Source organism: Diadema setosum, chromosome 18, assembly GCF_964275005.1.
Source record: "Diadema setosum chromosome 18, eeDiaSeto1, whole genome shotgun sequence".
NCBI classification, from domain to species: Eukaryota; Metazoa; Echinodermata; class Echinoidea; order Diadematoida; family Diadematidae; genus Diadema; species Diadema setosum.
Genome location: NC_092702.1, coordinates 18649279 through 18674838, shown reverse-complemented (window position 1 = coordinate 18674838; position 25560 = coordinate 18649279). Strand labels below are relative to the sequence as shown.

Genomic DNA, 25560 nt, shown 5'->3' with positions numbered 1-25560 from the left:
GGCAAAGAGCTGTTTCTTGTAATTCTGAGAAATCATGTGGATAACGTACAGTACCTGTATTCCCCTGGAACCGTGACAATTCATGACAAGTATTAGTACATGTAGATTTCCCCTGTGACATCCACATGGACACCAACTTTTCTCACCACAGGTTTCATTCATCTGTGAACCAATGGATATAGAGCAATTTCTCAATGTTAGCAATAATTCTTCTTCTTTTTTTGTATTGCTTAGAAGCTGGACTAATGTGAGAAGACATTTGATATTATACACTTGTATTTATGTCTGTGATGATGTGTGCTGGACATTTTCATTCATGCTTTGTGCTCCACGGAAGGGAATTTGATGCCTAGAATTGTTCAGTATGTGTTCTGTGAGAACATTAAAGCTATGTAGTGATGCATTATCTTATATTATATTTTATCTCAGTATAGCCGTACTCTTCTTGGCATCAGCTGTGTGTTGTGAACATTGGATGTGAGTTACCGATGCATGCTAATATAAGCGACATTCGAAAGATTACTTTATTGTGGGTGTCATTTTATTGTAAATAAGATTATTCTGTATTTTTGTGGGATATGAAACTGCTCCTCCTATCCATGTATTTCTTCTTGATGTGCAGCACTGATGAATTCGTGAATTGTGAATGACAAATGGATTGAATTGTTGATCTACATATACATGCATATTTCATAATTTCTCACAGATTATTTTGTTCTTCTTTGCAGAGTTTGAAGATATTTACTGTAAAATCAGAAATATTGTTGGCATGACGGACCTTTTTCCCAGCATGAAATTTTCACGAATTTGAAAAATATCATGAAAAAATTGAGTATCTTACATGTACTAGCAATATAGGAATTTGTTGAACACTCATGCTGGTTGATATTAAAATAGCAACAAAACTGCCCATTTGTATGTTAAACATGCATAGTTCAAAAACAACAACAACATAAAAACGAATGCACACTTCTAGTACACATACTGGTACAGCATTGTGCTAGCATTTGATGCATTGTGAAGACAAAAAATTTCACCTGCACATCACTTTCACGAATGCGGCTGGCAAAATTCACTTACAAGTCTCATTCTTCTTGTTTTACAGTATGCCGCATCCTATTAAGGGAATCTTGATGAGAGGATTGTGGCAAAGATGAAAGGATTTGCAGTCAGTCGAATTGATGATTAAAGGGGCATTCCAGAGACTTTCATAATTTCACATCATGTAGTACATAAATCAACAGTTCCATGTATAGATTTGTGGAATTTATTGCAGTTCTTGAGCAAAGAAACAATACTTAGAAAAACCTTAAACAAATTACACTGAGTAAGGATGATGACATAGGAGGCTCACATATTTCAGAAATTGTAGCAGTGTAATTCCATCACAATATACCGCGTGCTTGTGAGTTCACCTGTGTATACTAGTAATCTGTGCATGCCTTCTTCTTTTATTCTGCTTCCTTGAGCCCCGGCTCATGTATTCTTATGGTGACCCTGCCATGTCATCATCCTTGTCCATTGCAATTTGTTATAAATTTCAAAAATGTTTTTATTCTTCATCTCAATAATCATAAGTTCTGAAACTCTGTCCTCAGCATAACTAATTTATAGCTGTTCAAGTGTAAAAATTGGAAAATCATCCGGAGGTCTCCTTTAAAGTAGGTGCATGAGGGGATTCATATCAGATGAATAGATGGCTGAATAATAAGGTGATTCATTGGCTTGTGATGATCATATTATGAGGTGGTTTGTTTGATGATGATATACCTCCTTCTGATTGATGATTGACTGATTTATTATAGTAGAAGAAAATTAAAACAATTCATTTGACTCAGTTTGTGTTGTTTTCACACCCATAAGGACATCTAGACCAGAACAAAATTTGTATTTTTTGTGGAAACTGTTGGATTCTCGCTGTCTGATATGGCTTCTAATTTACTCAAAATGCCATCTGTACAGACCATTCAGAATGTTGACAATTATGTAGGCCCCTATATATGATATTATATATGATATGATATATATATATATATATATATATATATATATATGATATATATTTTGTGTATATATATATACTACTCAAAAAAAGTTAAGGACCACTTTTTAACGTACATAAAGATTTTATACAAGGTGTTTTGTTTCTGGAAATACCTCAGTACAACTGTCCTAAATGTCCTTAAAGGGGACCTCCGGATGATTTTCAGATTTTTACACTTGAACAACTATAAAATAGTTAAACTGAGTACAGAGTTTCAGAATTTATAGTGATTGGGATGAGGAATGGGAATGTTTTCAAAATCTATAACGAATTGCAATGAACAAGGATGATGACATCACAGCCTCACCTTAAAAATGTGTGAGTTGGGGCTCAAGGAAGCAGAACAAAAGAAGAAGGCATGCATAGATTTTTCACAGGTGAACTTGTTGAGCAAGTGGTATTGTAATGGAATTACACTGCTACATTTCTGAAATATATGAGGCTCTGATGTCATCAACACTGTTCAGTGTAATTTGTTTAAGATTTTCAATTTATTGGTTTCTCTGCTCAAGGACCACAATAACTTCCACGAATCTATACATGGAGCTGTCGATTTATGTACTACATGATGTGAAATTATGAAAATCGTCCGGAATGCCCCTTTAAACACGTTGTAATCAATTTCACGCATGGGTGGTTTCAGTTGTTGCACAATGTCTCTCGCATCACTGCACATCCTGAAAAGTGGGCCCCGAGGGGTATCAGCTACCGACATGAAGTGGTAAAAACGAATGTCTGAGTGTCTTTCAGGCAGTTCAGTAACGAGTGTGACCACCTCCTGCAGCAATAACGGCTTCACAGCGCTGTCTCATGGAGCTGATGAGGCGATTGATGTCTCTGACATCCAGTGCATCCCATGCGGCCTCCAGAGCCACACCCAGCTGCTGCAGTCCAAGTGGATGGGCTTCGAGCTGCTCGAGACTCCTCCCCATCATGTCCCAGACGTGCTCTATCGGGTTTAAGTCCGGGGACCTCGCTGGCCACTCCATACGCTCAATCCCCTGGCCCTCAAGGAACTCGGTCACCACCCTAGCTCGGTGGGCACGGGCATTGTCATCCATGAAAATGATGTTTTGTCCCACATTTTCTGCAAATGGCACCACTATAGGTTCAAGGACCTCATCCCTGTACCTCACTCCTGTCATTGCTCCCCCTGGGACCACGTAGAGACGAGTACGGTTGGCGTAGGTGATGCCTCCCCACACCATGACGCTGCCTCCCCCATAACGGTCATGTTCTGCAATACAGGGGTCTGCAAATCTCTCTCCTGGTCGCCTCCAGACTCTCGAACGTCCATCATTGTGGTCAAGGGAAAATCTGCTCTCATCTGTGAACAGAACTCTACGCCATTGCTGTCTGGTCCATCTGACATGCTCCCGGGCCCACTTTTCAGGATATGCAATAATGCGAGAGACATCATGCAACAACTGAAACCACCCATGTGTGAAATTGTTACAGGGTGTTTGAGGAGATTCAAGACAGCCATATTCGGGTATTTCTAGAAATACAACACCCGGTTTGAAAATTGTATACACACATTAAAAAGTGGTCCTTAACTTTTTTTGAGTAGTGTATATATATATATATATATATATATATATATATATATATATATACAATGGTATTATTATCCGCGTGTTGGAATAAGAGCATGAAGACGATGAAGACAAACAAGTTGACATAATGCATTAGAATCCAACTTCATTTATTTGTAAACCAAATTTTCGACCCTTGCACGGATCTTCCTCAGGGTAACATCCGTGCAAGGGTCGAAAATTTGGTTTACAAATAAATGAAGTTGGATTCTAATGCATTATGTCAACTTGTTTGTCTTCATCGTCTATATATATATATATATATACATACATATATATATATATATATGTATATATATATATATATATATATATATATATATATATATATATATATATATATTATATAAAGAGTTTAAATGCAAATTCTGATCTATCCATTTTCATTTACATGACATACTTTGGATAGAAACTGCTAAAAAAAGAATTCAAAAATAATTCTTATGAAATGAGTGTGAAAAGTATGAAAAGAGACTACAGTTTGATAATTGCACTTATCTTTTTTTTCTTTTTTTCTTTTTTTTTTTTTTTTTGCTTTCAAACTCTTGGCTACGTGAGGAAATAATAGAATTCTGCTGAGAATCCACCAAGTCTGTTCTACTGTTCATCGGCTAATGCTACTGTTTCACCCCTTCCCATGCACACACACACACAAAACTTAAACACAAACTTTATGCACACAGACACTCCATTAGTCTCAAACAGTGTTCTTGAAATGGTACCATTCCTTTTTTCTTTTTCTTTTTTCCTGTTAAAACAAGTAGAAAAAAAAGTATGGAAATGTAAAGTCTGTCTAGGAATACTACCAGTAGATTGCAAACAAGTTCTCTTGCACTATTGTGCTACAGCTATATTGTTTCCCTTCCAACAAGCTCCTATGGATCCATCCGCATGTCTTCAGGCATGGGTTGAAAGGGAAACTCCGCCCTTTACTCAGTTAACTTTAATAAGAGGAGGAAAGTGAACTTAACCGTAAATCAGCTCTGATAACAGTCCAATAGGAAAGTAAAATCAGAAGTGACGATATAAAGCGAACAAAATGAGAAATGGTATGGGATTCTGAGGTTCAATAATTATGTGTTCCGTAAACAGTGATGATAATCACAATCACATGTGGGATTTGGATTATTGATAACATCATTTTACAACTCGGTATCATTGGTTGCAGTAGAAAAAATATATTGACAATAATTCATAAAATACAATCTCTCCCACCCCATTCAAAAGTCATCATTGCTATACTTCAAGAATTTCTACGACAATATGATTGTATGGACACCATTCTTCACGTTAATTCTATTCAAGGGGTAATTCCATTCCATTCCATTCCAGACCAGTTGAAAGTTAGTCTGAGAAGAAGGAGTAAGATTTTCTAAGCACAATGATGAGATTTAATTTTATCAAACGGAAGTTATGAAATTATGACGTGACGTTAATTTTTTCACGGAGCTAACCGTTCTTGAACAGTCAATATCATGAATATGTAAATAGTGAAGTGATGATGTCATCCCCTTACAACTTGCCTTATACTTTGTTCATAAACTTTTGAAATTTCCAGTTTTTCGTTCAAGCGCAATTATGCCCCAGTCTGAAACATTGATATATCTGACTTATCGTTATTTTGAGGTTATTCAACCAGGAATAACATAACGGTTTTTTTTTTTCACTTTTATGACAGAAGAATTTAATTTTCGTTATCCTTTTTTTCACATGATCAATGCAAAATTGTGAGGTGATAACATCACCAACTCATTCATTTACATATTCACATCACTTTTTCAAGAACTTTCTTGCAGAAATTTGCGATTCATTGAAATTCCATAACTTATCTACTTTCAATCCAGTTTTGTCCACATTTTCACTGTTGTGCTTGTCGTGTTTTACTCTATACTTCAAACAGGCCTGGAATTCCCTTTTAAAGATGCGTTCAAGAAGTTTTACGATATATACACGTCAGGCAATACAACCTCGCCTTTAATACTTTGATTTTGGTCGGATGGGTTCAACTAATCCTAAACATGTGTGTTTCTCACATGCTTCTTTGTCGCTTGCGTACCTTTTTCCAGTCGTCATTTACATTATGACATTACACTTCACACTTACTCCTCTTCAATTCGGTGTTGCCTTAAGCATCATGTAGTGAAGGTATAACACACGCCAGCCTATATAAGCAGCCAGTCTGCTATCTGAACAATGTATAATATTATGTCTATCTCTCTGTCCCTCTCTCTCTCTCTCTCTCCCGCATTTTTATCTTACCATGCTCTCTCATTAATATGTGTGTGTGTGTGTGTGTTTTCTTCATGTCATCTTTGCAGTTATCTCTCCAAGGTTACTCCTAGTCAGTTGATTGAGGCGCTCGAGTAATTTTAGACGCATGAAAGAATACCAATAAATATAATTTATAGACAAAAAAACAAAACACTTACAGTGCTGTGTAAACGTGAAATTCGATCATAAGCTGACCTTCGCCAGAGAATACAATGCTTCAGTCATCTCAGCCGGAATTCATTTCTTACTAGTTTTGACGTGACTGTGTAGCATCTCTACGTGAATATTAAAAGTATGTATCTTAATAAATCAATACAGAATGAATACAAATCATTGGTGCGAATTTGAAACGTATAGGCACTATTTTTATTTTGAACGGATAAATGATTGACCTGATTCCATAATTACGTATGAATGCATGCTTCCCAAAATAGCTAGAGAGAATACCGAACTGTTGGCGTTCTAGTTCTCTTATTCTGCTTTAAAAACGATTTTTATTCGCTGACGTATAACAGACCTGTATGCACTTTAATTGCCTCAAAAATAAACACGCGCGTGTGGAGGACATGAAAACATGTTTATGTTTCTCGATGGAATTAGAAAATGACAAAAAAACGCGTTAAAAATATCATTGTTAATAAAAATGTGAAATGTGTTTGAATATCAGCTCCGCTACCAACAAGCAAGCAACAACGAATCACGGATTGAAAGTAGACAGTATATCACAACTACATCACGACAACTCCCCGGGCGACAACTACATTGAGATAATAATAAGTTGTCAAACGTGTTATACCTGTACATCTAGGCATTCACACAACAAAATTACCATCAATGGTTACTTTTTTCAAAAGTGACGTGGAATCACCATTGACCCATCTATTGCACACACAGCAAATACTTATTTAAGAGTTGATCGGAAAGCGGTTTATAAGCGCCATATTAAAGAAAGGACACCAAAGCATTAGTATAGATGTGGACTGAGTGAAAGCAGCAACATTAGAACACATCAGTGAAAATCGGATAATCGAGTCAACACGAACGGTTATGAATTTTGACAGTTAGTTTCGATGCAATCATCGCTTGATAAAGAGACCACTATGCACTTCAAGACGTCATTATATGGACAACGATATAAAAATATACACCAAAAAAAAAATTCAACATTATTTCTAGCATAATGAAAGAGCACTTGACTTACCATTTTCAGAAAGCAGAGGGGAATAATGTTACCCTTAACATGTCCTCTGTCAGTAACAAGTCGATGAAATAAAAAATTATATACTTTTCATGAAAATTAAATTTGGTGGAATTCTCCATATATTTTCTTCATATATAAATGGTGTTAAAAATGCCGTCATGAAGAAGTGTTAGTGTATAGTCTCCTTATCCAGAGATGACGGCACCAAAACTTTAAAAATCCATGTAATAACCTTTGAAGCGATTGTTCGATTTCCCTCAAACTTTTATAGATGTGTTCGACAAATATTGCTGCTTTCTTTCACTCAATCCGCGTTTATATTCTGTATTTGGTTCCCTTTAAATATTTCTCAAAGTTCGTCCATCATCAGATAGAGCACAATTAAGATCATCCCAACTCCTCACCCCTATAACAGGGAAAATTCTTGAAGTTATGATTTTAAAAAATCCGTTATTTTCCTATCATTTTCTTTGTTTGTTTGTTTGTTTTTTTGTAAATTTAATCCCTATTATCTTAACTTGACAAGAATGAAGTTAATTCGTTTTGCGATAAAACTCTTAATAGAGTTCTATGATAGAAATTAGATATCACTGCAAACATTATTCACAAGCAGAAAACCTGAATAGCAAAATGATTTTTGATAGAAAAAAAAATTCCGACAACTAGTTCCAATCCCCCCTTCTGAATCATACGATGATCATAGTATTATCTTCTTCTTCTTCTTTTTTTTTCTCCGAAAATTATTCGTAAATCCAACTGTTCAACCCTCTTATTGGTTTTTAAATCAAAATGAAGCAACTTATGTTTCTGATTAATCATTCAGCAACTGCAGTGCCCTCTCTTTGAAAGAATATTAAATATTTTGATAATTCATAGAACTTTATATGATTATTGATTTGAACCTATATAGAATTATGGCGTAAATTCCTTTTGAATTCATTAAAACTTGAAAATGTGTTGTACAGTGAGGTCAATGTGTACGCATTGCGAATATTGATGTACGATGTCCTATAAATTCATGAATGACTTATACGACGAATAGTTGCAAAATAATGGCAAATATACCGTTCCATGAAAAAAAAAACCTCTAAAACTCTAAAATGTCATAACTTTCTTATTCTATTCACCTGATTCCACTGAAATTCCTACTCTTCTGTCTGTTTGATCACACTTGATTTCCCAGAATCAGATGGAGCAAAAGTTGGATTTTCACTCAAGTTATTTATAACGCTGAATATGTCACCAAATTGACGTCTCGCGTAATTGAAAGGTTTATGAATTTACATAACTGAGCCAGCGACAAGACCAACCACTGTGGAGTCTGCTATAAAGGCGGATAAGTTAGTGCATGTTGTAATGTTCAACTACTTGCAGTTACATGCAAGTGAAAATCCCGCATTTAGGGTTGATCTTTTATTTTCGCTTTGTCTTTTTTTATGTGACATTCTATAAATGCACCAAGGTGCGTACTAACGAACGATAATAGTTCGTTTCCGGACTAGCAAACCTTCGGAATAACGAACCTTGGAAATAATGAACCTTATTTCACTTTCGGATTAACAAATCTTCGGTAAAACGAACTTTCGGAACATACCAAACCTTGGGAACAACGAACTGGAAACATCATGCACGTGGGTTTTTGGGTATACTTTAAGACTTGGGCTTAGTTCTGTAGGTTGATGTGAGGTCGACACTGCAAAGCCAGCAGGAGATACACAAGTCATACACTATACCGGTTTCGGCTGCTGTTATAGGATAGATGACTCTTTGCTGCTCATAGCGGATTCCAATTTCTCATCTTTAATACGAACAAATACCCGTGTTATGCATCAAATCTTAATATCCCTTAATCTATAGAATAGTGCATAAATGATAACAATAAAAATAACAGCAACAACAATAATAATAACAATGATAATACAATATCAATGATAATAGCAATCCTTTTAAAAAAAAGGCATTACAAGTCTGAGTTTCCATCATCATGATGGAAGATGCTGTACGAGTGATGTGATGCCGATCTTCAAGATTTATACATTGTACATCTTGTGGTGATAGACGAGACAATGATAACAGAAATGATGATGGTATATAAAGATGATGATGATGATGATGATGATGATAATAATGATAATGATGATGATGATAATAATAATAATAATAATAATAATAATAATAATGATAATAATAATGATAATAAAGCGATAAAGAGCTACAAAAACGAGGAGAGTAAAAATGATGATGATGGTTCATCATCATAACAATAATCATTTATGTTATCCCATTTTAATTTAAAGTTGGATGTATAAACCGCAGTCATTCATAACCAATCAATGCGCTCAACCACTTATAGGCCTGCAGAAAATTAATTCATAATCATCACCAATAACTTACGTTGAACACATTGTCACTTAGATTTCCCAAAAGTAAAATGTGAACACATAAAATCAGACAACAAGAACATAAACAAACAAAGAATTTTGTGTGAGGCAAACCTTATTTTTGATAACATTTCGTTCATGATCATCTTCCTTAAATTCTTTCAGTCCCTCTCATAATAGGCCTATTAATATTGTCGGAGATCTATACGCGTGCAGCGATCACCTTTATCATCATTGATATTACACATGGTAAAGTAGAAGTATGTCACGTCCGCGATGCTTAAAATCAAGAGAATATGAACGCAGATGAAGCAAAATAACACGAAAAGAGACGAAAAGGATATATGAGAGGGAGGAAAGAGAGACAAACTGAAAAATAATTAAAGGGAAGTACGAAATGGGTTGTTTTCTATAATTTTCTACATTTTGTGTTTAGTTTAAAGTCTAAATAAAACCGTTCAGATTTATTAAGAATGTGGTTTCTTTCTATTACAGAATAGAACTCTAGAAAGATGCAGAAAAGTTACCTAATGCTGTTGTATTTAAAGTTCTCTCAATCTTTACAAAGTTTCTATGAATTTTGTTTTTGCACTGTGCAATGAATTATGAATAAATCAGTATCATTTAGAAAGATAATCAAAGTTGTCCCTGGAATATTTGGATTTGAGTGGCAATTTTATTGAACTGAACGAAGTTTGGTATATAAAAACGCTATACTGATTGTTGATACTTGCTCAGCGTCTACAACCGCGGAATTAGCATTTGCATTTTGGCATCCTGTACGGAGTGTACAATCTAAATCTGCACGTATGTGCCTCGAAATAATCTTATTAGCACCTCCGATCATCAGTACGCGCGACCAACATGTAGTGTACGTATGCGGACTATGCGTTTTCCGTGTTTTCTGACAGCGATCGTGATTTCTGTGTACCGTACCGCGGGTAACTCGAGCGAGCAGTGTTCGCTGCTAATGGAGTTTATACGCTGCTGCTACAGCTGTGCGCGGAGAACCACCACACCCTTTCCCCCCAACCCCTGCACAATTTTGGAGTTTTCAGGCCACGGCCGCCACGACCATCACCTATGGAGTTGGAAAATATCGTGGCCAACACCGTTTACTTGAAGGCCAGAGACGGTAAGACATTTTCCTCGCCTTATGTTTTTGCATGCTGCAGTTGATCATGAACTTGCGGAAGTTAGCAAGTTAGCAAGTGCCGAGCGAATGCATTCACTAACGTTAGTTGGTCATTGAGCGAGGTATGCCCCCGTCTTGTTATGTGTGTAGGCAGCACTGTACATACGAAGTCAGCGTTCTTGATCTTCAAGCTCACCCATCCATACGCATCTGCTGTGTTATCTGTCCTGCACAGCTGCACAGCTACGGTCAAGTTAACTGAATTGAACCGATTACGATTGTTTGCGGATGTAATATCCTCTGTTTTTATCTAATTCGTTCCACGTGGACACCTTCGCAAAGCTTTGTCTAGTCTAGACTGGGCTCAATGGATAACTGAACACAACGCATGATTGTCAATGTGGGATGACCATCCATGGCAATCATGCAGAATACAGTATGAATATGATTTGCATCGATCGACAGATCAGGCATTCAAAAATTTCACTTGTTATCACCCTTGTATATGAAATCAGTACCATCCACGGCTTGTGTAGTTGTGAGACTTGAAAGACTATCTGGTATTAAATGGTAAACTATACACTTTGTATAGATGGCAAACATCACAGTTGTCAAGTCCAGAATGTACGCCAAGATGTAGCTTATTAGTTCTGATTTAGTGGGAAGAGCGTCACAGTCACACTAATGCTAACGGGAGGATACAACCTTGTAGTAGAGGTCTACTTTGCACTAATCTATTGCTATTGGGCTCAAACCAAATGAAGACATGTTTTTTTTTCTTTGTTTTTTTAAGGGGGGGGGGGGAGCGAGCAAACAGCATTTTCCTTCTCACCTGCTGAGCTGTACTAACGCAGTTCTAGACCACTTCCTGCACTGACGTGCCAGATCAAAATCTGACCTCTGCACTGGTGTGTGCCACATCTATCCCTATCGATCGTTCTATTTTTTGTCACAGTTTTTTTTTTGTGTGTGTGTTTTTCTTGTTACAAAAGTGCACATCCTTTAATCTTGCCATAGATTAATAGATCGATATGACACATTGTTCTTACTGTTTTTCATTTCTCAACCAATTCAACTGTACCAAGGTGGCTAGCTTGCATCAGCTGGGCCGTATAGCTAAAGCCAGGTCCTATTCATTGTGCTCAATTAATCCGTTGAGGGTGATGGGCTGATTTTGCTACAGCACGCATTTCCCATAGACACCTGCCCGAGTATAGCACTGTACTCGGGACTTGTCTTCAACTGGTTAAGCAAGGAAACTAACTCAAAGGTACTGGGAGATGGCACCAAGATCAATATTAATAGAGAGTCAAATGTAAAGCATAGGCCTTAATATGGACTACCGCTATATGATATTTAAACACAATTTTAATGAGGATTCTTATTTCACAGTCAGAGCTAGTTGTTTGTAGATCCACGTGTACAATGTAGGCCTAAATAATTAAGGAATGCTGCGAGAAGTCTGCAGTATTGGTATGTGAGCATGAAGCATGGGGTTTTATTTTATGGTCATGTGTATAGTACACACAAGTAGTATGTACTCTGTAACATGTGCATAATTGCCATGAATACTAGTGCACAGAGTGAATAAGATTTTTGTTTGAACAATCTAAGAGCTACTGCAGAAGCCGTCCGCAGATATGGTAGCAATGAACAACCTGCACAATTGTATATCAAGTGTGTGTGTACAATTATATGAGCTTAACACACAACAAGGGTACTGCAGGACCAGATAAGAGTAATTTGAGTATTGCTTTGTGAGACTTTTTTTTTTTTTTTTTTTAGGATTAGGCATCCATTAATGTCTTCAAAGGCGTCTATGAAGTCTAGTAGTAACATGAATTGCAGTTCTTCAGCAGTTTGAGAAGATGCAACACTACATTTCCTCTTTTGCTTTCATCTCGCTGATATCCAGTTCAGAAACTTCATATTGACAGTGCAGAGAGGAATGAAATGCAGGCACAAATGTGACATACATTGTAAGCTAATGGCATTTCTCATGCATGGCTGTGAAAATTCACATATTTGAGGGAACTCCCCCCCCCCCCCCAAAAAAAAAAAAAAAAATGATTTGTAGCGAATGGAAACATGATACATACAGTAATGCCTGTAGTGAGAGCGTGGAACCCATTATCTTGTAAAAAAGGGGGAGGTGATGCACCCATCTATGGTTTATGACTCTACCAGATGGGATGGTTATATTGAACTGTCCTCCAGGGTATGGGGATGAGGAGATGGAATGGCCAGACAGTGGTGAATTGCCATTGCAACCTCGGCTGTTGTAACATGCAGATCACACTTCGCGCCCTTTTTTTTCGCCTGCGAATTGCCAGAGAGCTTTAATCTGACTGCAGTGTGTTAATTAATTCAGTCCTCAAGTCTTGACTGATACTGTAAAAGCGACAGTGATTGTTACACGTTCTTTCACGACATGGAATTTATGGGGAAATTTTGTAAGCATGCAAAGTTGTTAAACAGAAGTACATATAAGCTGTAGTATTTAAGACAAAGCCCTTCAAACTGCCGTGATAATGGTGGGCTGTTTGAAATGCGCACTCAATTGTTGTGATTGTCTGTAAAAGTGAGAACGCGCAAAATTCATCTTACCCGACCGAGCGCAAAAAAAAAATAAACCGTGCACAAATTTCTGCTTTCACAGTACTTCCGAACACCGAAAACATGCATACCAACATTCAAGCACCGCATGTATGCATTCCAAGAAGCCCGTTCAGAGTACAGCTGACTGTGCGTTTGTGAGAAGTATGCAGTGATGCTGGCTAGAATTTGCAGACACCATTGAATACATGTATGACTACAAGCTTTGATCATAATCAGTGCTTCTCCGCTTTGTGTTATCTATTATGCTTGTATCTAGTGTAAATAGTCTGTAGTCGTTGTACATACTCTTATCCCTTTTACTTTTAGCAGTGTATGAAGTTGACCTCTTTTCCTGCGTGCATTTTGCTCTTGGTATTGTATCAGGTTTGTTATTGAGAAGCTCTTCTTTTGTTCACAAAGGGACATACGATATAATATTCATACACAATGCACAAGGATCGTTGCCTTCAGTAATTTGATGCTTGGTCTGCAAACTGATGCATTTTGGCATGCAGTCAAGCTCTTTGAGGGGCAGTGCCAGTTTCTAAAGAATGGTGTCCATAGACAAATAATTTCTGCCAGGAACAAGTGCTAGAATTCTACCTAGGCAATATATTATTGCTTTATTATACTGTAGACTTGGTTGAACAGGATATTAGTATTTGTATTGATCTACTCGTACAAGTAGTGTATGAGAAACTATGAACTTTGATCTCAGTGATTACTCAAGCATTTGATGTACGATGTAATCCCTACTTGTATTTGATTTGCTGGAATGGTCATGAATAAACTGAAAATTTTGATATAAAGATTTCCCTCCACAAAGTTTAAACCAGTTGATAAAGCAGGGCTCCACACTAACTTTTATTTTTGGTGGCCCAAAGGCAAACATCCGACCTTTTATGGTGGCCCGATCAGGCCACCAAATTCTTCATTTCTGAAATTTTGGTGGCCCGACGTGCGTTTTTGGTGGCCCTGGGTCACCGGGCCACCGTTAGTGTCGAGCCCTGGATAAAGTACTGTATGTACATAGGACAGGCTATGAATGATTTTCTTTCTTTTATTTTTATTCTCTGTTGAGCGTTGTCTATAACAAGTGTCCATATGGCTAGAATACGTGTAAGTTATGTTAGGTCATTAATAGTTGGTGATTTGATGAAAAGTATTATTTGTGAATATTTTATCACATTTGATGAAAAGCCTTACACTAGAAACATCAGCAACTAACACAGTCTACAATAATGTTTAATACGTCACACAAAAAGTAATAAGAGTATCAGGCGCGTGCATGTCACTCTTACAGTGCACAGTACAGTATTTTGATTTTGATGGATTCAGTTCAAAACATTTCATTCTTTCATGGAACTTTAATTTACTACCCTCTCTTCATGCAATGTATCTTTGTCTCAAGTTACTATCTCTTGTAAAATATGATTGCAGTAAAGCTAGAATTTGTAGTCGGTATCTTTGAAAAACAGTGGCAGAGTGTGTTCAGTCAATGAATGTTTGATGGATTTTTACACTCAGCTACAATGTAATCAAATACTAGTATCAAACGGCGTGTATGTACACAAATGTACATTGTAAGTACTACCTGTACATGTACAGTATGTAATGCATGCATGTAGATCATGTACCTCATCTGGTAATGGTACAAAGATTTTGTTTTTATGAGACCCAGTGAACAGTCTAGTGAAGACATTTTCCAAATGAAATTGAAAGATTACGTTGTACTTTGAAATCTCTGAAATTGAAAGATTACTAGAAATCTCTGTTCCAGAGGACATTGACATCTAGACCGTACTTGACCTCAAGGAAAATCTAGCAAGGAGTAAGAGAGAAAAGAAAGAAAAAAAAAAAAAAAACCACTGGATGTCATCATTTCACCCATGTCAGGTTTGTTGCCAGAACTCAAAAATGTACAGGAGGGGAAAAGAATAGCAGTGAATCCCTTCTTTCATGCATACTCACTTTTAATATTCAACTTTTTTATGCAGTCGCATACAATATTTTCGTCATAGTTGTGGGCTTGATGTGTACATGTACCGTGCATTGTATGAGTGTTATGTTTCAATTGATGCATTGTGCCGTGCATGACGTTTACAATGCCCTGCTCCAGAGCTCGACAGCATTGATCGGAAAAAATGGAAGGAGGAAGTTGCGCGTTCAGAATTTTTTTTTTTTTTTTTGTCAACCCAGGTCCATGACAGCACCATTTGCGTCATCTGGGATTTTTGTTCACTTTTTTTAGAACTCTTTCACTTTTTTTAATTTTTTAAATTTCTTTCGTAGAGAACGGGTATGTTGTCGTGACATCCAGCCATTGGTTTTGTGTGTACAGTCATAAAGTTTGGAAAAGCAATTACAGAGTAATTGTAGAGTGAGGTACATGTATTCATTTTGGAATTTGTTTAAAAGAAAACTGACATACAGTGTACAATCTTGCCTGCGTACCATCACCAATAATACTGGTAACTCCAATCAACACGCAGACAGGATATGTTTACACCTAGACTTTGAATATCAATGATAGCATTGGCGAATGCATTGAGTACACTTGGACATTGTACATTGAACCAAGGAGGTACTAGATTGAACAAACTCTTGTAGAGTCATTTTGATGCATGGGTTGTTTTAATTTAAAATGCCAAACATGCAATACATGTACAGCTGTATGGTAATGGATATTGAATACTATTGTCTTCATAGTTTTTCATGTTGTTCGGGTATGAATGTACATTGTATATGAAGCACGACGGTACAGTTTTGTTTTGCAAATTATACTCGTAGGAAGTGTTTGCATTCAAAACTGAACATGGTGTTATTATTGTTCTGGAGCACAAGGTACATTGTAACTGTACATGCACACTGTATGTTATCCTCATAACGGGGAAGTATTTGGCAAGTGTACAAGTACTCTTGTGATAGATCCAAGCATCTGTATGAAGGTATGCATCAGTGAAAGAAATCATAACATACGCGGAGAAGATTTTATCTAGATACATTATTCATTCCTTTTCTTTTGCGGGAGTAGCTTGTTGGAAATAATTATGATATCACTGTCAACATGATTTGAGTAGGGAATGTACATTTTTCATAGAAGGTATACAATGTAGTATTTGTTGAATGAAGGAAGTTTCTGTGTGTTGTACACAGTACGTGTGTATGTGAATGGAAGTGTCATGCGCAGCTTGGTGGACGTAGCTACAATGTAGCCCCCCAGTTCCACCCAGGAGAGCGATGCAAAAGGCTTATCATAAATCATAATTTTCTCGACTTCCAATCGTGTGAGGAAGTTCACCGCAATTAGCATTGTAATATAACTACACTATACGTCGTCTTGCAGCTTGACAGAATGTGGGCAGAGTTCGGAGATGGTGTCGATTACGACATGCGCCAAGTTAACAGAGGTTTGATATTTTTAGGATATATATAATGCGAGGGCGACAGATATTGTTCTGCTTTTGTTCACACCTCATTGTGCATTTTCCCCCCCGAAGAGGAAATACTCATATTGGCTTTTTGTGTGCAGTGTTTGATAGACAAACACTGCATGGAGTGTCTGATACACACATTGGTATTAAGCTTGGAAGAAAAGTCCAATCATTTAGGTTGTTGCTGATTTTGTTTTGATTTTTTTTTTTTTTTGAGACAGAGAAAGAAAGACTTTGAAGCAAAGCATGATCTTTTGCAGGGCATTAAAAGAAAAATAGTATATATACGTATAATAATATATCCACTATTTCTGCTAGAGTACTTTCCGGAAAGGAAATTTGGCAGAGGGCCCCCATACTTTTAATGTGCAAATGCCCATTCATTTTACTTGCCCAACAGTATAAGTTTTAGTCGCCTTGGGCAAGCAAACATGTGGGTGTGAAGCTGCCTGTCTTGTACATGTATAAGTAAAATGACAGATTGTCTGTGTGCATTTCAATTACAATCTTCTTCCATTATACAACATGTACTACAACCAGTACTGGGCAGAGCCCCCTTGAAACAGACTCACACAATGTAGTTTTACAGGTCATTTGGGAAAGTGATGTACAGTAGTACTTCATCTTTGATGTTCTACATTGTACACCAGATATACTGGTAATGCCATTGATAGAATGAAAAGTGAGCCTACACTATACAGTGCACATTGATGCTTCGTATGTAGTGTGAGATTTTACTATTGGGTATTGTTTACCATCATAATAGATATATTTGAATACACTGTATACACTGTAATGTATTCGGACACGGGGGGGGGGGGGTGCAATTTTATAATACTGACTGTGCAGTAAATGACACACAAATTAACATTTTAAAGCATCTTTAAGGAATTACATTAAATCCTTGTTGATTCTTTGCCATTCCCTGAATTTGTCTGTAACAAGTTGTGTAAATTATGTAACATTGGTAAATATGATATACAGTTGTACAGGTGTACATTTAATATTTTGTTCGTCTTCATTTGCTAAACTTTAAGTAAAAACATGAATATTGGACAATTGCCAGAAGAACTCTCTTTTGCTCTATTGAGGTGACAACTCTGAAGTGTAGAATGAGTCATGAGAGTCCAGTGGTTTACTTTCAGCTTAGTGTGTGTGTGTGTGTGTGTGTGTAAAGACCAATTTTAGTGATCCTTGTAAACAGATAAAGCTGACTTAAATAGCTTGGCAATGAACTATGAATGACCATGTCAGTGATTTAAGAGGGATCCATGGAGAGATTTGTCAACAAAGCACACATAGGTTTTAATAAAGACCTTTTGAATCCTGCTGTGTTCTAAACAAATACATATGTTTGTACTGTAGAGTGTGGGCCGTGTCTTAGTAGTGTACTTGTAGAGAACGATCCTTTAATACAACAAGGTCTTGTATACATACACCCTGTAATATACGTCAATGCAGGGCACAGACAAATCTGTACATTTTGATGTTGTTGTTTTCTTGCTTTTGTCTGCATGGCCCTGGTCTATTTTGTAACTGTCTTTTTGAAATAGATACTGTACATTGTACAAACATGTAATTTCCTTCCCATCACCAACTTAGAGTTTTTCTGTGTAGTAATATCCAAATACTGTGCAGATACTTGGGGATGAGCACACTACAGTGTAGAGCACCTTACTTGTTAGAGGTGGTGCATAACAAGTTCTCAATTTTTGTTTCATGATACATCAGAAGTGTACATGCATTTATATTATGATATGAACAATTCTTCAGATCCAGTTGGCGACGTTGCTTTGTACAGTTTGTGACACCACGAACTTTGCAGTCATGATACACAACTGCAGCAACTATCACAATTGTGATTGTTCACAGGTGATTGATTTCTGCTTACAATGTACTTATACAATGTAGCTGTAGCTGATCCTGTACGTGTTTTTAATCAACCCCTGTAGCTTCAGTCATTCTTAACTTGCAAATTCAATGCTATAGAATGTATTTTTAGCTGAGCTATTGTTCCGCAAATGGATCAACGCATCGCTGCACAGTGACAAATCAGTTAGAATTCAAAGAACATTGTACTACATTTGTACATTAGTAAATGTGATAGAGTCCATTTGTAACAAGATACTGAGCTGTAATTCATGGGGACTGATCCTCAACAACAACAAAAGTTTCTGCTGTGCTCTGAAGAAAATTGCACACTCATTATCTGGGATCAAGGCATCTATACGCTGAAAGTAGATAATTGTCGGCTTTCTGAATTTAGTTACAGAAAGGCAAATAATACCATGAAGGTGGGATACCCACCAATTCTTAAAAACCATTGTGTCTGCCTGCATTTGAGTGTTATCTCATTTGAATCAAAACTACTGTACGTCTTGTGCACATTATCGTCTATTTGCATTTTCATGGGGATTCCTTTTTGTCGCTGACCACAAGACTTTCGAAGATGACTGGCCTCTGGGAAATGCTGCCGATAGATTGATCCAATGTGGCGCCCACAGACAGAATGGGGGATACATGTTTGATGTTTGGAATGAAAAGGAAGTGATGGAATGCAATGGCTCATTGTGCTGCTTGGCATTTGACTGTGAAAGATACAATGTACAAATTTGTACATGTATTGTCCATGACTTCAGAGTAAGAAATAATAGTATACAACAGTGGCGGATCCAGAGGGGGGTGCACTGGGTGCGCGCCCATTCTTTATTTTTTGTTAAAGCAAAAGAAAAATAAAGGAAAAAATTGGGGGGGGGGGGCATGTACGCCCAACCCCCCCCCCCCCTTTACCGGTAATTTTGTAAAGGCGCCTCCCCTTTACGGAATTCCTGGATCCACCCCTGTACAATGTTGATTTTCTCTTGTTATCCCTCCGAATAGACTGGTTTGCTATTGAACATCTACAGTACCTGTACATACTATACAGTCAAATTCATGGATGTTTCATCTTTCCTGATGATGTACAAAATATATAGGAGTTATGAGCTCATTCTATGAACCTGTACCTCAAAAACACTTTTCAATACTGTACAAACCAGAAATTTTCATGTTCATGAAACTTGCAAATTTTGTGAGGAGCCCAACTTTGCATTTAAGTAAAATGCATTATGGTATGAATGTTTTTGTCTACACAATGCATTGAATGCCAGGACAATGCTGCATAAACCAACATGGTCCGCAAATTGCGAAAGTTTCATACTGGCAAAAAAGGCATTCGGCTCCAATTCATACGGAAATTTTTTCTAGTACTGCTTAACGTCGATGTAGGGCAATTTGTCAATCAGTTGCAATTTTTTCTGGTTTTACATAACTTGGAATCCAGTTTGCATGCGTAGTTGTTGAGCCACAGCGGCAAACCTCTGGCAACCTGTCAGGTTGTCAAAAAGGGCCATTGTCAGAAAGGCATGAATAAAATTTGAATACCCAGTATACAATCTACAATTTAGATAAACCGGTCAAGGATTTATTTTTTTTTTGATATAAAAGCAATCATAGCGATTGGTCAGCAGGTGGAATGAGAATTTGAAACTGCATGAGAGAAAAGGAGCAGTGTAGAGGTGTGCAAGAATGTATGGAAACAGAGACCTCCAGAATAGCTGTGGCTGCATGGTTGCCCTATTAATTCTATTGAAACTCGGCAAGGCTTGTCCATGCTGAATGGAAGGAATCGGGCGGGATTTGTTCAATATTTGTGAACCTATTACATGCTTCATTCAGCATTTTTTTTTTTTTTTTTTGTAATGGTGGTTGTGTGTTTAATTCTGCATTTGTGGTCTCTTTAAAGGTAAAGTGTTGGTGCAGGCATTGTTTTACATGTAGCAGTTTATAGTTTAGCAGTAGGATACTAAAATCCTATGGACATGAATGTGTATATTGTATCTTGGGCAACAGAAACTTGCTGTTGATGAAATCACATAGAAGAGAATTTTCCTGTATAAACAGTAAATTGCTAAGCTAGATGTATTTTAGCTTTTTTTTTTGTTAAGGCAAGTGAGATATGTGTGTGTGTGTGCGTGTGTGTGTGTTTGTAAATGTGCTCACAGCCATACAAACTTGAAATTTACTCATTGTTTGAAACTGCACTATCAACATCAACAATTGCATCAGTTACAAAACAGTATTGAGCAAAAAAATACGAACTATCAATTGTGATGCACCCATACTGCCGTCTGTGCAAGTGCCTGTGTGCATGTGTACATACCTTGTATCTTAAACATACTACATATATGTACCGGTAGTCTTGAGGTGAATTGTGTTTTTAATAGTACCTGGTATTCTAACTCCTGTACTGTTGACTGGACATTTCCTATCATAGACAATTTGACCACCGACATTCTGTTCTTGAAATCCTTGGCTACTGTACCTTACGTACCTGGCTGGCAAAATTTAGCTTCATTTTCCCAACAGGACATCTAGCATTTAATATGAAATGAGAAAAACCAAACCAACAAAGGCGATTGAGTGCCTGTCTCTCTTCTTTTTTTTTTTTTTTCTCTCTCTCTCTCTTCCTGGGTTGATGGAAAGTTTTATGGCAAGATAAACCTGGAGGAGCATCTAGTACCCAGTGGAGGTGTGGTCCGGAGGGAAATTTTCAGCATTAAATCTCCATCTCCTGCCCTGTGCAGAATGTACATCCCTTATTAATAGCGGAACATCCATTATTGGACAGTCGCGTTTTAACCCTGGGTTGAATTGTTTCATTTTTTTCCCCTTCATTTCCTGTCATGTGTTGTTAGAGGAGCATGCACCACGGGGAGTTGGCTCTTGTTGGTACCTGAATTGTGCGCTTTTGATTTCGTGCTGTATTTTCTGTGATGACGCCTACTGGGTTGGTTTGTTTGTTCGTCTTGCGAAGCTTAAATTTTCATTCAGCAAGAGGCAGGAAAGAGTGAGTGTTTTTTTTGTAATGTATTCTCTATCCTACTTGTATATTAGAGGGGTTTCAGACTTACAATGTACAGCTTGTGTGTGTGAAGAGATTGTTTGTATGCATGTTTTATTCACATGTTTTGCACTGATTGAATTTTTATTAAATTTAATTTCGTTTGAAAGCAAACTCGATTCATGTTTCTCACAAATTCAGACTCTATGTTTCTAAAATTATCATTAGGCCAATCATGCTAAGGCGAGTGACCTAAACATGGTCTGTTATCCATTCAAAGTAAATTATATCTGCTGCATACAATTGTATATCACACCATTTGATTTGGCCAAATCTTGAATTTCAGTTTAATTATGCTTGATTCTTAGGCATTCAAACTGACAGTCAGAATGTTTTGACCTCTGAAGCCCAATTGAGGAGATAGGGCCAAGCCTGATCTTGTATCATTACTTCTGCCATAGTAAATGTATGCGCACGTTATGTACTCATACACATTTTGCAGCGTACAGAAGTCTTTAGAGAGTTGTAAACTTTGCTGTATGAAATGGATGGGCCATTGAGTTTGCTGTGTCCAGTGCTGCCATACAATAAGTGCAGGTACGAAATGTAGCAATGACTGATTCGGGAATAACATGCTTTGTTCACAAAAATGTGAGGCTTGGCCTACACTTGTGCCTAGCAACAACTAAGTGACTTCCTGCCTATGGAATCTAATGGGAGGGAGCAGGTGAATGAAATACACCATTAGGCCAAAAAAAAAAAATTGTTGCATTGACGTAACCCGCCCGACTCTAAAAATTCCGCCGACCCCATGTTTTTTTATTATTTTTTTTGCTATCGATATCAAATATCTTGTTGATTGCGATCGCGATCGCACAAACCCGGAAGTGGAAACGGCTCTGGGGATATCGGATGTACGAGGGAGAGATCTAGCGCCTCGCATAAGCCTTCCTTGATCAGTACGTCATCTGTTTCCAACACGGACACGTACTCTACCAAGATTTATTCAGTGTATACGTAGCATTCAGACTGCGATGTATTGTGCACAGTTTTGCCTTAGGTTTCTTGTGTGGAGAACTTACACGAATCTGTATATGTGGGACTGTAATAGAGATCGCCGTGTGCGATGAAAAGATCGTACATATGGGTCAATTTGCATCTATCTTATCTAAGTCAAAATAGTAAAATATGAAGTGAAAACATTCAGGATAGGGATTTCAACATCTTTAGATTCTGTGAAGGGGTATAATTCCAGTAATATCGGCCTCATAAATGATTTGTAGAATAGATGAACACAGCACATTCGGTGCAGCAGTTGTAACTGTTTACTGAGCTGAGCACGAGTTTTACACGTAAAATGCAGGTAGCAAAAAAAAAAACAAAACAAAAAAACGCCAATGCAACAATTTTTTTTTTTTTGGCCTTACTAGGCTGTTGGAAAAGAAACATTTTAACATGAATTGTAATATACTTGTACAACACTACCGAAATGGTTTATTGGTGGGGAGACTCATATCAGTCTGTGTGAACGTCATCTTGTACAAATAACTCTAAACATAATTAAATGTTAAATGCATTCCAGAATTATGATTACACATCACAAGATTATTTTGTAGTCTGAAACCCCTCATACAGTCCCAGATGCTGCGACACATGTACTGTATCTCTTGGCCTTGTCATGTCCTTGAATGGAAGCAATGCCTTGACAGTCCTCCCTCTGCACTTTTAATTTACAGGGATGCTAATGAAAATTGAACAAAATTTGATGACATTTTGGAGGGAGGGGGGATGTCATCAAGCACTAAAGCAATTTTGACATAACTTTTTCATGGCCACTAGTAATTGTCATCGCTGACAACTACATATGAAGGAAAAGGATCCATTCATGTATTGTGTGCAGACTTACAATTAAGAGAGACTGAAAGTTTTTTTGATGAAATTGATCTATCTGTCAAGAGACCTTTGTGTATCAAGAGTTTGGCGATGAACAGATCCAAGGAAAGTCCTTGATTTTCAGTTTTTCTTGCTTAGATTTGACAGAGAGAGAAAAAAAAAAGACAGCATGCCTCAAAATGCCAAGCCTTCAGAGTACATGGTGTATTTCTTCATATGCTCCTTGCATATATTGAGACTTGAAGTTGTGGAACATGATTCCCGCTGCATGGGACTACAGAGTGAGAGTGGCTGGAGGGAAAACTGTAATGATAATATCAGGGCCTGACGGTTTGTCAATACGGTCACCAGTCGGCTTTTTATGCCTGACTTCACCCACTCAGCGGCTCAAATTTTCAGCAAGACGTCAGTGCTTTATGAGTAGGTCGAGGTGGTCGCCGTCTGATCGGTAGGCATTGGAGAGACGGTCCAAGTGTTTTATGGGGAGCAAGAAGAAAGGCTCGGCTGTGATCATGCAGGGATAGCTGCTCCCTTCTCTGCCCATGCAAATTTAGTGTTTTGATGTTTGTCCTGTCGGTGATAAGTGCACGGCGCCCGATGCGTAGAGCAGCTCTCAAGGACCACCCGCAGAAGTTGTCATTCAGCGCTGGCGGGAAGACGAGTGTCGGCCCAAGGCGCGTGATTTTGCATGTGTTATGCACGAGGGTCTCCTAGCCCCCGCGAATTCCCCTCTTGAGGAGCGGGACTCGCAGGAGCTGTGCAAAGTACAGTGTACAATTTGTACACCGATCGCCCCCTTTGCCTGGGAGAGATCGCATGCTAATGAACGATGATTTCTTCGTTTGGGTGTGATGCCAGATCAGAAAAGTGTAAACAACATGATTGGAGTGATTAGCTATCGCAGTGTTACTCTTGATCTGTCAACTGAGGTTTATTTATAGTGTGATTGGAAACAACTCTACAAATGAAGAGTTTGTTCGCAAAAACCGATAAGTCCATTATTGAAGATTTTGAAGTACGGTCACTGTCATAAAGTACAAAATAATACCTTTTAAATGACATATTGGTCACTACATATAAAGGTACATTTTTGAAGTTATGGTCAAAAGAAGCGAATATTTTCTTATTATTCTCTTTATTTTTCTTGACCTTTAATCGCAAATATCTCCATTTGACAAATATGGACTTATCGGTTTTTGCGAACAAACTCTTCAAATGTAGTTCTTGCTTTCTCTGTGAAGATGTGCATTAAATTTGTACAATGTACTTTTTGTATACGTGTATGAGCATTTTGTGTTATTGTGGGGAAATGGGGTTGTTCACCTTTTATACTCTCCTTTCCAGGGGTCTCGTTATGGGTAATATTGCTACAGAATTATGTTGGATACCAAGCAATACATAGCAATCTGCTCTGGAGGGTACACTTATAATGTGGAAATAGCATACATGTACCCATCCCTTTAATAGACCTTTGTTCTAGTCCTGCTGACATTGTACTGTAGAGTACTACTAGTACTACAATAAAGTGATGATGTCACAATCTTTTGTTTATGGCTTGGGTTGGAACCAGGTGAGAGCATGGTTAGCAACAATAGTGTTCATAGATATTCAGGCCAGGTGAGCTTGTTTAGAACAAGTTTCCATGGCGATGAATGGCTATGACATCACACTTTAGAACTCTGGTGTATGCTCTCATGGAACAGCACTACAGTGTACATGTACATGTACATGTAATCCTGCATCTGATCAGATCCTATGCCTGTTTATAGTCGAAAAAGCTGCATTGCAGAGTAATTTTGATTTCTCCTAACCGAGTGCTTTCTCAACCACATTGTCCTGTAGAATGTTGAGGTTTGTTGCGTGTTTTGCTTTCTCCGGAGCTGTAAAATCCCAACAGGAAGTATCCTGGCAGTTCAGATGAATTTTTGATACCGTGTAGGTCGTGCAAGGACAGATTTCATTCAATTAAGTGTAATTGCATGGGCCGTGATGGAATTTTGATTTGCTGGTTATTGTTCATTGTACAATAAGCATTCTCACGTTGCATTCATGCCCAGTATCTCTGCGGAGTTGCAGTTCATGTAGCAATCTAATACAAGTTTAATTTGTGATGCATGTCCAGCGCG

The 25560-nt window shown here is 37.6% G+C and overlaps 1 protein-coding gene across 1 annotated transcript in view; it reads left to right on the top strand.

The window, feature by feature from the left end:
- Nucleotides 1-10470: 10470 nt before the first annotated feature.
- Nucleotides 10471-25560, top strand: part of LOC140241995 (G protein-coupled receptor kinase 5-like) — a 148037-nt gene continuing 132947 nt past the window's right edge. Inside the window, exon 1 of the mRNA XM_072321738.1 lies at nt 10471-10627. Within this exon, the coding sequence (XP_072177839.1) occupies nt 10576-10627 (52 nt within the window). The 5' untranslated portion in view covers nt 10471-10575. The remainder of the gene's footprint in view (nt 10628-25560) is intronic.